The following is a 15,493-nucleotide window of genomic DNA, read 5'->3' as shown; positions in this document are numbered from 1 at the left end:
AGACGTATTGATTTCAGATTTTTAGCTTTCAGAACTGTCAGACAGTGAGTTTTTATTGTTTCAGTCCACCCAGCTTAAGGCGTGCCAGGAAATAAGTACACCCATCTATGTACTAGATCATTACTATGTAATTCACCTTTTATTGTTCTTATCATGTATGTTTGTCCACTTCATGCCACTGACCCCCATCCCTGGCTCCAGAAGGCAAACATCAGACTAGGACGGATTTTTTCATTTTTTCCATTGCTGTGTCCCAAACACCTAGAAGAGGTCTTGGTACACAGTAGCTATTTAATAAATAATGAATAAAATAATCCTCATACATACATTTCTTCACCATTTAATCATTTTAGATACTCTGTGCATTTCCCAGGTTACTTTTTTTTATTTACTGTTTTATTATCCACAGCTAGCAAGAATAATTAAAAATAGCCACCAAAACTCAATTTAACGTCTCTTCCTGAATTAAGTATTTCTAAATAATTGTTAAAATCTAGTGATCACAGAGACCAGGCTGACCATTTATAATTTCATCACCACTTACTAGCCATGCTTTGCAGAGGTGTTACGAAACAAGCAATCAACTCAGACACTGAGAGACAATAAGGAAAAAAAGTCAGATAATCAGCTCTTGAGCAATGGAAAGTAGATTGAATACAAATTGTTTAACTCACAAAGCAAGTCTCCGTTGAAGAAATTATTATTCACAATCATCTCCTGAAACCATCAATCGTCCTCTTAATGACTTCTATCCAGCAATCCATTTAAACTTCTCAACTTTTGATTGTTAACAACATTCAGTCGTTTCTGGTTGGGGAAGATAAATGGCTTCCTTTGAGTTCAATAGTTGAAGAGCCCCGAATTAGTTTATCCAGTTTAACTAAAGTCATCTATCAGCAACCATAAAATCTGTGAAGTCTGACAGTCGTTGTACATTTGCTAATGTAAGTCACTCAAACAGGATAAAATATCCCCCATGTGTTTATATTTGCCCATATCAGCGAGCTTTTCCCACTTTGGCTGCTAAAGTTAAACCTTGAAATCGATTGCCCCAGTGAAAGTGAAAATAAGCATTTCTTTTAAATCAGAGACTGATTTAAAAGATTTTTTTGTTTGGGGTCTGGGGTGAGACAACAGTTTTGAATCCAAGCATTTAAAGGAGAGAGACGTTTTAAATCATAAAGGCTTCGTTTTCTAAAAACAAACCTATGTATTCTGAATGTGGTTTTACCATAAACTACAGTGCAGGGGTAAAAATGAAGGTTTTATTAGCAAGGGCCATTCTTGGTGGGCAGGAAGAAGCAGATGCCCTTAGAATAAAAAGAAGAAAAGGAAGGAAAAGCCAAAGTGAACCAGAGTTTGTTCGCTGGGTCTCTCTGCTGCCATATCAAAACTTGGCGGGGCGGGCGGCAGTCAGATGGCACCAGACAGATTAGAGGGAAGCTAAAAGCAGAAGGGACTTTAACCTAATTTCACATTTGAATATCTAGAAAGGGACTGAAAAGCAGAACACTTTTGTAGCCACATGGTGTGAGCACAAAAGCACGGACATGGGGGCTCATAGTGTTTGTGCAGAGCAAGCCGCGGAAGCCCATGCTGCCCGTGCCATGTGTGCAGCAGAAGTGTTGCCAGTAGACGCAACTGTTGTCCAGGTTCTTTCCCATCTCAGAAAGAATTCAGAGACAAGACACAGAGGTTAATAAAGTAAAGTGAGGATTTATTAAGGGATGGATAGTGCACTCCCAAGGGGAGAGCGGGCAGGTGAGCGGCTGCCCGGCGTTTCTTTGGCAAGTTGGTTACATAGGGTGTAAAATGAATGGGCAGAATATTCATTGGGGGAGGGGAGGGGTTTGGGGTCTTATTCCCTGATTTTCATCCCAGCTCCACCTTCCTGAAGGGAGGAGGGATTTCTGTCGCTATTTGGTCTGGATCAGAAGTGTCATGATGTCGTTTTGTGATGGTTACCTCTAATCTGCAAGGCTAATTTTATTGAAATGAGAGCATAATGAGCAAAAGGTTACATTCGGACACTGGAGATTCCTGCCTTTTTCCACCTTTCTTTGTTGGCCCCGGGCTGCTTATCACCCCCAGAGTTGTGATCACTGCTTTTCTTTCACTGACGGGGTGCTTACATTATGTAGGGTTTCCTGTATTTGGCCTGTGTCCCTCCTTTCTTCCCAATTCCTGCCATGTGGCCTGTGTCCCCTTTTCTCTGCTCATATCTAGCTATCTGCCTGCTCTAACAGAAGTTCAAGTTTCTCAAGAGTTCTTGTGGTGAATTTAAAGTTTCTGGATAGTCCCTAGACTTGACAGGGGCCAGACCCCACAAAGCGGACAGCCCGGGCTCAGAACAAATTGGAGGATGTGGCTGAGATTCAATGAACCAGAGTCAGTGAGTTTACAACGTCTTGGCCCGGGGGGCTTGTTGGGGCTGGACCCTCGGGCTCTGACCCTGCTACGAACACAGCACAGGCAGAGGCAACACAGCGATCAGGCAAGACTAATTACTTATCGCCTGGAGTCAGGCAGGAACCCCCAGAGCGCAAGTGTGGACCAGCAGCATCTTCCGTTTCCCCCACATGTGGGTGTCATCTAGGGAAGGAGGGGCCAAAAGAAAGCCCTGGGGGCAAGACTGGCCTTTGAGTTGATTTAGTAATTACCAGAATTATCTATTACTTGAACACTGAAACAGTTTCTTGTTTTGTTTAGTTGTTTTCCCTTATGAACAGGAATCAACATGGAGGACGGCTAAGTCAGTGATGGGACCTGAAGACAGCATTATTATTTTGCACATCTTAGCCTATGTGAAAATATTCAATTATTTTCAGGGACCCAGTTATATAAACAAACAAACAAACTGGTCGAAAGAAACAAAAAGCTCTAGTTGAAAAGACTGGCCTCAATTTAGTAAGACAGCATACGAGACCTCAGTACCAAAATAGTATAAAATATATCAATCATTTTATTATCTTGGCCAAAAAAAATTAACTAGTCTTTTTTATTCCCTGTAGAAATTTTAAGTATTTTTTACCATTATTTAATACTTGGAAATACAGATATCGTTTATATTTCACTTCTTAGAATATAAAAGAGGTATATGAAAACAATCTTTACTTGATAGTGTTAATATCATGGTATAAGTCTAGAAAAGATTTTAAAATCTGCATTTAATTGATAAATTAACTGTATTACTACGATTACTAAGGGATAAATTGACAATTTGACCGATTATCAATACTAGGAAAAAAGCATTTTCCTGTAGGAGTTCCAAAACTGTATCCAGAGTTAGTGAAAGTCATGACTTGGGTGTACCTGTTACTTAGTTATGGTTTGCTGAGCATATTAAAATATGGAAAATACTTTCTGTATTTTCACACACTAAATATTAAGAAGTCTGTGAAGTAAAAATGAAGATTAATAGATATTCTTCCTACTGGAAATTAAATGTGCCCTAGGAAAATTATTTTTGCTTATTATAATTTTGAAAAACATACTGAGATGGTTAGAGCTAACTTTTATTTTAAGCAAGAACATACAATTCATTTGTTCACAAGACAAGCTGAAATAAAAAGTAATATAACTACTTTTTTTAATGGAATTACCGATTGGATTGACAATGACTTTATGTAACTAAATGAATGCATCGGATTATAACGTATTAAAATTATCTTCCCTATATTATGAACTGACATTCAAACCCAGAGATTTTATACATAAACAAAATTCCATGTGTTTAACAAAGTTTGTTTACTACCCATATATAGTCATTGTGAACATATTTGAGATGATCCCAATGTTTGTTCTTCCCTCAGTAAACACAGAGATTCACGACATATGAAGACAGTGTATAAGGGACATCAAATCAGCTTTGACCCCATTATTAAGAAATCCGTATAGAATTGGATTGAGACAGCAGGACATCATGCCTAACAAGTGACAGATACAGTACACCAGCTTGAAGTGCCTGTTTGAAATCAAGTTGTCGTTGAAGTCAGTCACCACGTGGAAAAGGTGCAGCGGCATCCAGCTAACGGCAAACACTAAAATCAGGACGGTCAGTCTGTAGAAGACACTCCGAGATCGCTTTTTTATCCTCATGATAGAACGGGTGACTCTCATCTCAGGAACATCCGAGTTTTCTTCGGGTTTCACCTCGAAGCAGGTGGGGACCCCCGGCATGAACTTACTGGATGAAGGCAGCTGACTTTTCGCGGAGCCGGGGCGTTCTGGAAACGCCCGGGGCCGGTTCTCCTGGGGAGGTCTTGCCGGAGCCGGGCGCACGCACGCTTTCCTCTTGCTGTATCTCCTCCTGTGTTTTCTGATGAACGAATAGCTCCACTTGCGGCTGCTGGACAGCTTCACCTGAGCCCCGCTCTTTTTGGAGGGGTGAAGAGTTAAGTTGATCATCTCATTTTCTTCTAGCTTGTTTTCTTTGTGGGCCAGTCCACAGCTGATGCTCCGGCAGACACTGGTATGGCTTACAGTCAGACAAACTAGGGGCAGGATATACTGCACCAGCAATAAAGAGATAGTGAAAGCAATTCGGTAGGAATCCGACGGCCAGGACTCCACGCATAAGTACCGGCTGCTCAGCAAGGCGGTGCCAAACGTCTCCTGAAGTTCCACGAGGCTGTGAAACACTGGGAGGGGGGAACAAATCGCAAAACCTAGCGTCCAGACGGTGGCTATCAGGAAATAGCCATGGTTGGCTGTCAGATGATTAGACACAGGATGCTTTATCATATGATACCTGACAATGGCAATTGATATTAAAATTAATGTTGAGACCAGAACCGTCACACACTGCAGGAAAGGCATAATGTGACACATGACTTTGCCAAACATCCACTGATCCAGCAAGACAGAGGTCAGCGTGAAGGGTGAGCAGAACAGCACAACCAGGATGTCGGAGAAGGCCAGATTCCCTATGAGGAAGTTGACTGTCGTCTTCTGATTTCGCTTTCTGATGAGGGCCATTAAAATAAGTAGATTCCCCAGAAAACCAAGAAGACTTACAAATGTATAGAGTCCGATCAGAAAATACTGCAAGTCATCGACACTGCTTTTATAGTCGTCCCAGACTGGGAAATCCGAATTCCGAGTGCCAGCAGTATTGTTCTCTGCGGCAAGTGTCCTGTTGTAAACATCCTTGAGTTCTGAATCCATATTAGACTCCTGCTGGAAATAGAAAGACATTAGTTGGCAACTTGAAAACAAATTACATGACTACTGTATATTAATCCACTAAGAAAAAAACAAAATTTCACATCTGCTCCCATTACCTTATAAATCTCTTAAGAAAGTTTAGCGTTTTTTTTCTTTTCTTTTCTTTTTTTTTAGTAGAGGTACTGGGGATTGAACCGACCTTGCACATGCTAAGCACATGCTCTACTACTGAGATATATACCCCCACCAGTTTAGTGAGATCTTTAACTGGCTCCAAGTATAGTGCAAATACCAGACACTGATATGGCCAATGATAATTACAGTAAGTTTAAATCTGTCATCACCTCTATGGGGTGTGTTAACTTGTGTTAAAATAGTAGACCTTGTTTTTCAAATTGATGTAGAAATAATGTAAGGGAAGGAAAAGGCAAATGTGGGTAAGAACCCAAGATCTCTATAACAGCTAATTAAGAGTGATCTCTATTCAAGGTACCTGATACAAACTGTAGTCACATAATCTTACCTTAAACATTCCTTCCTTTCCTACTTCAACCAAGGTCACACTTAAAAGTCATCTGCCCTAAAGTGTTCCCAGGGCTGTTCAACTAGATGTGATCTTTCGGAAGCCCCACTTTCTTCTGTTTATAGCTGTCTGATGCTACATGACCCAATTCGCTTTGCACTGCAATTACAAGGCAAACCTGTCTCCCTTACTTAGTATAAGCAATGGAAAAGCAGAAACTGTCCCTTCTGCACCATGCTATCTACCATAAAACACGGCCTGGTAAGTTCACCATTCCAGGTGTTAAATAAATATTTACAAGAACATGAGAAATTCAAACAAAAAAAATATTTATGGGAAGATGAAAAGTTCAAACAAAAGTTTAGTATCCTAAATATATCCAATTCATGAGGTCTTCAGATTTGAGCCTCTCAAGTACAGAAACGCTACCCCAGAACCTACATGTATACAGTAGGCACTAAATAAGTGTTTATCAAGTGGTACTGCTGACTGTGTGAACACAATCCTGGTGAGCAAAATCATCCCAAGAGCAATTGTCAATCCTCTGAGACGTGCAGACTATCATAAATTAAACCACTGACCAGCTCAGCTGGCTTCTGGGTTTTTTTTAAATCAAAAATTACCTGTTTGTCTTTTCATTTAAAAATTGAAAATTAATTTCAGCTTTCAAAGGACAGAATAAATTCATGTTGTTTAAGGAAACTATCATAGCATAATGTTAAATGTAGCTGTGATATTGATATAAAATCCCATAATAAGTGTTTTCATTTCAAGGAAATTAATACTGTAATATTATTAATGACACATACCACTACATACATAAGCCACCTGGCAGTATTGTCGAATGAAGGACAAAACTGCCTAGAATACACCAGTAAGCGGCATAAGGGATGCATCCTCCCTTTTAAAAAAGTAAGCACTTCCTTTTTTTTTTTTTTAACAATAACATCTTACAGAATACTCAGGACAGCAACAGTTAATTAATTCTGATGAATATACATCGTTATAGAGATCTTGAAATATAGAGGGTTTATAAAAAGCATTTTCCCTACATATTGATACATGTTTATCAACCTGTTTCTAGATCAATAGTTGGATAAATATACTTAAAACTGTAAAAATACATATCTATTTACATTAATAGTAAACACTAGTATCTTTAATTTATAAGGGATGTGTAAGGGGGGAGGGTATAGCTCAGTGGTGGACTGTATGCTTAGCATGCATGAGGTCAGGGGTTCGATCCCCCGTACTTCCGTTCAATAAAACAATAATAATAATAAATAAGTAAACCTAATTACCTCCTCCCCTAAAAAAAACCCCACAAATAAATAAATACACATAAAGAACTTGTAAGTCCTGCTCCAGTACATTTCTAAATAGAAAATCATATTGTGTACATACATTCATCACAAATAACTTTAATTTCAAGTTTATACACAGCAATCTTCATATAGGATGATATAAGCATCGTTGCACCATGGGAAAACTTTAAAGTTTTAGCTTTCCACAACTTCTACACCTGAGTCTATGTTGAATGAATTTCTGAAAGCTAATTACATCCCTTTCAAGATAAATGAATTCAAGCGCTCAGGAACTTACTCATTAATTCTTAGACCCTAACCAACCATTTACACTGATGCAGCCTCAAGTTAAAAAGGGTAACTGGGGCAGAAGTCAGTCCACCTAGGTTGCTCACCATCCTATTTACACGCATCATGCGCACAGCCCATTTGTTAGCGTGATCCTGCGTCGTCTTCTCTTGACTCACTTTTGGGAAACAATCCTTTTTCATTGTTCATAGGAGTTACCGATTGCCTCCCCTGACCAAGGTAGGAACAAGAAAGGGCAAGAGAGAAACGGGCTAGTAGGTGGCATGATGGCTTGGCACTTTCTTGCCACATGTAACTGAAGGGTGACACCCCTTGAGAGAAAAATATTACTGTCTGAAGTCTGAAGTAAGGGGATATGCAGCAGAGTTTGTGCTAATTGAAACAGTGTGGTTTTGAGTCGAAACTTCAGAGTGCCTTCAATGTCTCTGGTTAGTCCTCTGTTAGACTCCAATAGAGAGAAGGGGAAATGACTTAATTATGTTCATGATATTAATGCTGCCTAACAGAGCGCTCTGTACATGTGGAGGTTAAGTAAATGTGTGTTGCTGATCATTTTAGAAGAGTAGTTTAATTTTCTTAGCTTTAAAGTAACAGAAATGAATCATCCTGGGAATAGGGGCAAATTTAGGATAGACCATGACTATATGGGTATATATGTGTGTATATATGTGGTATGTGTGTGTGTGTCTGTTTACATATACACATATATTAGAACCACTGAAATTAGACAAGGTTTCAAATGGCCCCAAAAAGAAATGAAGAGCACCTACATAGGCAACTGTGACAATTTAGCACTTTAAAATTCTATTTTATTTAAAAATCTTTTTAATGGAAGCACTAGGGATTGAACCCAGGACCTAAGCATGCGCTCTACCGCTGAGCTATTCCCATGGCCCTAGCACTGGAGCATTTTAAATTATAGGTATATCTCATTCTATAGTGCTTTATTTTATTCCACTTATTGTGTGTGTGTGTGTGTGTGTGTGTATATATATATATTTTTTTTTTTTTAACAAATTGAAGGTCCGTGACAACCCTGCAGAGAGCAAGTTTATCATTACCATTTTTCCAACAGCACGTGCTCACTTTGTGTCTCCATCACACTTCGGTAATGCTCTCAGTATTTCAAATTGTTCACTATTATTTTATTTGTTATGGTGCTCTGTGATCAGTGACCTTTGATGTACTATTGTAATTGCTTTGGGGGCACCACGGACTGCACCCACATGGGCAACTTAATCCATATACGTCATGCATCCTTACTGCTCCGTTGACCTGCCATTCCCCATCTCTCTTCCTGTCCTCAGGCCTCCCTATTCCCTGAGACACAACAATATTGAAATTAAGCCAATTAATAACCCTACAGTGGCCTCTAAGAGTTCAAGTGAAAGGAAGAGACACACATCTCTCACTTTAATTCAAAAGCTAAAAATGATTAAGCTTAGGAGGGCACGTTGGAAGTGAGACAGGCCAAAAGCTAGGGCTCTTGAACCAAACAGTTGAAGCTGTGAACGCAAAGGAAACATTCTTGAAGGAAACTGAAAATGCTATTCCAGTGAACACACAGTGATAGGAAAGCAAACAGCCTTTTCACTGAGATGGAGAAAGTGTGAGTGGGCTGGGTAGAAGATCCAACCAGTCGCAGCATTCCCTTAAGCCAAAGCCTAACTGAGAGCGAGGCCCCAACTCCCTTCCATTCTATGAAGGCAGAGAGAGCTGAGGAAGCTGCAGAAGAGAAGTCTGAAGCTGGCAGAGGTTGGTTCATGAGGTTCAAGGTAAGAAGCCATCTTCATGATGTGAATATGCAAGGCAAGGCAGCCAGTGGTGATACAGAAGCTGCAAGTTATCCAGGAGATCTAGCTAATTCATGAAGGTAGCTACGCTCAACAAGATTTTCAGTGTAAGCAAAACAATCTTCCACTGGAAGAAGATGTGCTCTAGGACTTTCATAGCTGGAGAGGAGAAGTCAATGCCTGGCTTCCAAGCTTTAAAGGACGGGCTGACCCTCTTGTAGGGCCTAATGCAGCTGGTGCCTTTAAGTTGAGCCAGTGCTCATTTACCACCTGAAAACCCTAGGGTCCATCAGAATGATGCTAAATTTACCCTGCTTAGGCTCTGACCATGGAATACCAAAGCCTAGATGACAGACAGCACAGTTTACTAAATGTTTTAGGCCCACTATGGAGATCTATTGTTTAGGAAAAAAATAAAAGATTACTTTCAAAATATGATTGCTCACTGACAATGCACTTGGTCACTCAAGAGCTCTGACGGAGACGTAGATTACCGTTATGTCCTTGTCTGCTAACACAACATCCATTCTGCAGCCCGTGAAAGAAGGAGTGATTTTGATTTTCAAGTCTTATTCCACATTTCATAAGCTGAAGCTGTCGTAGATAGTGATTCCTTGGATGGATCTGGGCAAAGTCAATTGAAAATCTTCTGGAAAGGATTCCCCATTCTAGATGCCATTAAGAACATTTGTGATTCATGAGACGAAGTCAAAATATCAACATGAATGAGAGTTTAGAAGAAGTTGATTTCAACCCACATGGAGACACTGAGGGGTTCAAGACTTTGGTGATGGAAATCACTGAAGATGTGGTGGAAATAGCAAAAGAACTTGAATTAGAAGTGGAGCCCAAAGATGTGACTGAATTGCTGCCATCTCATGATAAAACTTTAATGGATGAGGAGTTGTTTCTTATGGAAGAGCAAAGAAAGTGGTTTCCTGAGATAGACTCTACTCTTGGTGACGATGCTGTGAAGACTGTGAAATGACATCAGAGGATTTAGAATATTCCATCAACTTAGTTGATAAAATAGCATCAGGGGCTGCAAGGCTCCAATTTTGAAAAAGTTTCTAAATGTGGGTAAAATGCTATCAAACAGCATTGCATGCTACAGAGAAATCATTCCTGAAAGGAAGAGTCAATCAATGTAGCAAACTTCATTGTTGTCTTATTGTAAGAAATTGCTTTAGCTGCCCAGCTTACAGCAACCACCACCCTCATCAGTTAGCAGCCACCAACACCAAGGCAAGACCCTCTACCAGCAAAAAGATTACCCTCGCTGAGGGCTCAGATGATGGTTAGCATTTTTTAGCAACAAAGTGTTTTAACATTAAGGTGTGTACATTGTTTTCTTTAGACATAAATGCTATTGCACACTTAACCGACCACAGTCTAGAGTAAACAGACTTTTATATGCACTGGGAAACCCAAAATTTACGTGACTCACTTTATTGCGATGGTCTGGAACTGAACATGCAATATCTCTGAGGTCTGCCCGTCAGTATCTTCACCAATAAAGGCTCATACAGCAACATAAAACTGAAATAGCAAAAAATATTTACGACATGTCTTTTATTGAAAGGACAAAGAAGTGCATCAGATTGCAGAGTTGGTCGCTAATACTTTTCTATTATGAAATATGCACATAATATATTGAATTCATTAAATTATAAAGACCACTGCCCTGTTAGTAAGCAGATGAAGGAAATGCCATCCTGAGTATTCACTGGATACAGGAAAAACTGAGGGCAACGAGTCTTTCCTTCCCTAAAAAAAAAATGCTAATTTATACACAATTTTAAAGGGGTAGCTCCCTTCGTTAATGAATAGCTAAGAAAGATCAGTGGTCCCTTCCTTTATTCATTCAACGTACATTTATTTAACATCTAATATGCCAAGTGTTGGTCAGGCTCCGATGGAGTAAAGATAACTAACACAAGGTACCGTGTGAGGAATATTCTAAGAGATTAATTCAAGGTTCCCAGTGAGTAATTACCAACTGCAAGTGCCTGGGAAATTGAAGTCTCTAGGTGGATGATGGTGAATGAATGAATGAATGAACAGCATTCTCCTGATGGTCTTGTTTCATGAACTCTGGAATTGTTGCTGAATATCACAAATACTTATTCGGACTTATTGATAGATTGATATCATTTTCCCCTTATGCTTTTGTCTCACCTAACATTCATTTTATTCATTTAATATTAATTTCTTCATTTTACTTGGACATGACTATATAGTTAACCTTTCCCTGCTCTTTCACTAGCCCCACTCTGCCCCATCTACGAACAACACCTAATATCCCATGTTCTGCACTGAAGGAGCAGTCTGTCAGTCTGCTCAGATGAATGACTTCTTACAACCAAATAATGGATACTGCAAATAAAGGGGGAGTGGTAAGGAGGGAACGCTAACTTGTTTCTTTAAAATTGCCTCCTTGTAGCCAGCCAACATTTTATACATTAAGAAAATTCTGTCCACTAAGATCCAAGTCTTCTGTTCTCCTAAATCGAAAAGTCTATGGTAGAGGAATAACTTAAAAATGAAAGAAAAAAAGCAAACGATTTCTTTCCCTAAACTTACCCCTTCACTTCCTTTTTTCCTGAAAAGCACAAAAAGCAAGCCTATAGAGGAAATGTAAATCTCTTTAATGATTATCTGCTTTTCAACACGTGTTATAATGAACGTTGCACAATTTTAAGCCACCTAAATATTTTATATATAACAAATGTTAAATGTAAACTTCTCTTCATCTCAGATCATTAGAGAAATTCTGAAATATAGCTAAAGAGAGACTGTTTTAAAAAATGAACTGCTATTTTAGAAGTCTGACACTGACTATGTGAAACCTTTGTGGTGCCTAATTACCAGATTTTGATCTTCTTTTTTAGATCTAGTTTTAACCCCCACCCCCACCCATCAGAATTCCCAGGCTGAAACATCAAACTTTAATCCTCTGATTAAAAAGTGAAAAAAAAAAGTTATTGGTCGAATTGTGGAGAGTCTTTAAAAAGACTGTAAAGACATTGTAATTTTTTCATATTAAAATGTTTTATAAAAATTGATCTATATGTGACACCAAGACAAATGAAATCCTGTAAATAGACTTTAAATATGTTAAGTAGAGAGCTGTTGAAAAGAATAATGGAAGAAACTACTGCATGAACTCAAAGGATACTGCAAGACTGAGCTTGTATATTGAAACCAGGTCTCTTTCTCTGTTAGGCTCATTTCCTGCCTTACGATGATGCTCATCACACAAAAGAATAAAATACAGGTATTTTTTTTTTCTCCTCTAACCATGATAAAATAGCAACCACTGCCTCCTTTGCCGTGAGCCCGGAACAATGGCGAGATTCCACGTTCTCAAATATTCCCATGATTGATTTTAAAGCCAGAATCTGGCAAAATTTGAATCGGAAAGATAAATACAGCTCCGCTCTGCCGATAACCACGCCAGCACGCGCCACCCTCTCTTCTCGTTTCTAACAGCAGAGTTGCTCTTCCCTTGAGAAATCTGAAATTTAAAAATTGCATTTGGGCTGCAAATTCTGCTGAGAGCGCCTTAGGCGATTTCCGCCGTCTACCGTCAAGTCTTTGGGCTTCGATCCAACACGGTGGTTGGGTTCCTTTAAAAGGCAACCGAAAGGTCCGCAAGCTCGGGGATAAATTCCCGGTTTCGGAATTCGCGGCGCAGGGATGTGTCACGGCGGCACCTGGTCCCGCAGCGGAGACCGGGTAGCGGCGGGCGGCGAGGCAGGTGGCCGGCTCCCCAGGACCCCCCGGGGACCCCACGGGGACCCCGGCCCCGAGCGCTGCCGGACCGCCCGGAGTTCGCCCTCCCAGCGGGCTGCATCCTCCCCGGCTCCGGCCGGACCCCCGACACTCTCCCCCCGCTCGGCCCTGCCCGCCCACCCGGGGGGACGCCTGCCCCTCACCGGGGCCCCGCCAGCTCCCTCCGCGCCTGAGAGCCGCCCGTTCCCCCGCCGGGACCCCCGCCCCCACCCACGGCCCTTCCCGTACCTCGGGGCGCCCCGGCTCCCGGGATCCCGGCCGCTTCTGCGCTCGGCGGCGGCGGGGACCGGGACGGGGGGCGCCCGGCACGTGACTGAGCCCGCGGGGACCCGGGACCCGCTCCCCGAGTCCGGCGCGGGGCGCCCCCTACCTTCGGGTGGGCCAAGGAGGGGCGGGGGCCTCTGGCACCCGGTCTCCCAGGCTGGGCCCGCCGAGGCCGCGTGGGCCGGGCGCGCAGGGAAGTCAGGGTGCGGAGCCGGCGTGGGCGCGGTGCGCGCGGAGCCCGGGCGCCCCCAGAAAGCTTCAGGGCCCAGGTTTTCTCTTTGTTCGGGGAATAAAAAAGATGATAATAATAAAAACCCCAACCAAAGCGGAGTACTGCTCTTTCTCGCACCTTTTGTAGCGAGGCGGGAAGGCGTCCGGGCAGGGGTCGGCCTGCGCCGGCGGGGACGCGGGGACGCGGGGGCGCGGGGGCGCGGGGGCGCGGAGACGCCCGGGCGAACGGGGACCGGGTTCCTCCCGGCGCCGCGGGGACGAGGCGTGGGCGCGGGGCGGGCGCGGAGAGAGCGGAGCCCACGCTTCTCCCCGCAGCGCGGCGGTGAGAGAGGACGGGGGTGAAAAGAGGTTAGAAAGACAAAACAAACAAAACTTGTCCTCCCGTTTCTTCTCAACGTGATTTCCATCCCCAGTGCCTCCAAGTATGTATTGCACACATGTGCCTCATCTTCAGTTACCAGTTGTCAGGTACTTCAGCACCCCCCCCCCCCCGCCCACACACACATTAGGGAGAGGTCCATATGTGTTTGACCATAGCAGAGACCGGAAGATGGTGTATTTTTTGTGCACTTTACAACTGAAAACGGTTGTGTGACAGTCCCAGTATCGCATGTATGGGGACAAGTGCCAGTCCCATAAGATTGGCCTGTATCCCTTGGGAGCAAGGCTATTTGTAAATGTAATTTCTGGGGGCAGCAAGCGCTAGCTGTTACCCCGGAGGTCAGAGAAAAATTCTTGTGGCCTTTTCCTGCTAAATGTTAGCATTTGATACTCAGGGGACCCGTCTAGATTGTTATTGTATCAGCCAAAGGGCCATCCGAGAGCTCTTAAATCCAGTGCGTCCTCCTTGGCCGCGTTAACGATAGGCAGTGTGAACAGGCCCACGGGGTTCTTCAGTGAGTGAGGGCCAGGTGGAAGCGCCAAGCAGGGGACCCTTGGGAGGAAACAAAAGCTTGGCTGGGAGACTTTCTTCACTCCAGCATCTGTGCAGTGAGGTACCGCCCGTGACCACAGGAACTCCTAGCCTCCCATCCCTGCACAGTTACAGCACACACCTCCTTCCAGTACCATTGGACGTAAAACAGCTTCCAAATGAACCCTGCTGTGACGACTGTCCACGACGAATGGGGGAAATGTCCCCCGTCCCTGTCTTGAGTTCTTGGGGCTGGAGTAATAAGAAAGTTGGCACAAGACAGATTGACAGGAGAAATAGAAACACATTTTGATTACACACAAGGAGGTCTCATAGAAATGGGACTTAGGAAGTGGGTCAATGAGGCAACTTTTACATTTTTTAGACAAAAAAAGAATACATTTGTGAGGATTTGATGGGACAAAGGAACTTAGGTTTTGGTTTAGTAAGGAATCTAAACAGAGTTTGGGCTTGGGGTAGTAAATTAAAGGAGTAACAAGGCTTGTTTGTAAGCCTTGCAGCAAAGCTGCTCTGCCCAAACTCCCTCTCTCTGGCAATAAAAGTGTCCTACCTCCACATGCAGGGAGTGCACCTTTCACGCGGGAGATTTATTCTCTGTTTTCTGGGAGGCAGAGCGGGAGGGTCAGAGTTTCTCTCTTGCACTGGTCATTTCTTAAGTAACTTTAGTTTTAAATAATCAATATGCCACTGTGGCATATTTTGAAGCCCACCCTGAGACCCAATACCATCTTCCAAAAAAAAAAAAAAAAAGAAAAAAGTAGTTTAGGCTGTAAACTTTTGTATATTAGAGACACAGATGAATTGTATTTTTCACTTTTCTACAAATTTGGCTTTTTTCTTTTGATGGTATGAATGTTTAGGTTGAAGCAACTATCATGATTAGAGTAAAAATAAAAGAACAACATGTTTTTGAGATGAAGATTTTCGTTAACTCACCCTTTTCCTTCTCACCATACACACAAATGTGCAAGTTTCAAAAAGGGAGTCAGAATTTCTTCTTTAAAGACACGTTTGGTGCACATGGAGTGAACACATTATTAGAAATCCTTTTTTTTGAAGAAATTGTCAATTTGAAAATTCCTACAATGTGCCACACAAACAGGAAAATATCAGGACAAGTGTGTTTTTTCCCTTCAAATTTCCCTAGAGGGATTCAAGACTAATCATCATCACT

The 15,493-nt window shown here is 42.2% G+C and overlaps 1 protein-coding gene across 1 annotated transcript; it reads right to left on the bottom strand.

The window, feature by feature from the left end:
- Positions 1 to 3,823: 3,823 nt before the first annotated feature.
- On the bottom strand, positions 3,824 to 5,196 carry NPY5R (neuropeptide Y receptor Y5). The gene has a single exon (XM_031670218.2). The coding sequence runs from the start codon at positions 5,194 to 5,196 to the stop codon at positions 3,826 to 3,828; it is 1,371 nt and encodes a 456-aa protein (XP_031526078.2). The 3' UTR covers positions 3,824 to 3,825.
- Positions 5,197 to 15,493: the final 10,297 nt, after the last annotated feature.

Source organism: Vicugna pacos, chromosome 2 (genome assembly GCF_048564905.1).
Source record: "Vicugna pacos chromosome 2, VicPac4, whole genome shotgun sequence".
Taxonomy (NCBI): Eukaryota; Metazoa; Chordata; class Mammalia; order Artiodactyla; family Camelidae; genus Vicugna; species Vicugna pacos.
The sequence above is the reverse complement of the archived record's forward strand: the minus strand, read 5'-3'. Positions and strand labels throughout refer to the sequence as shown.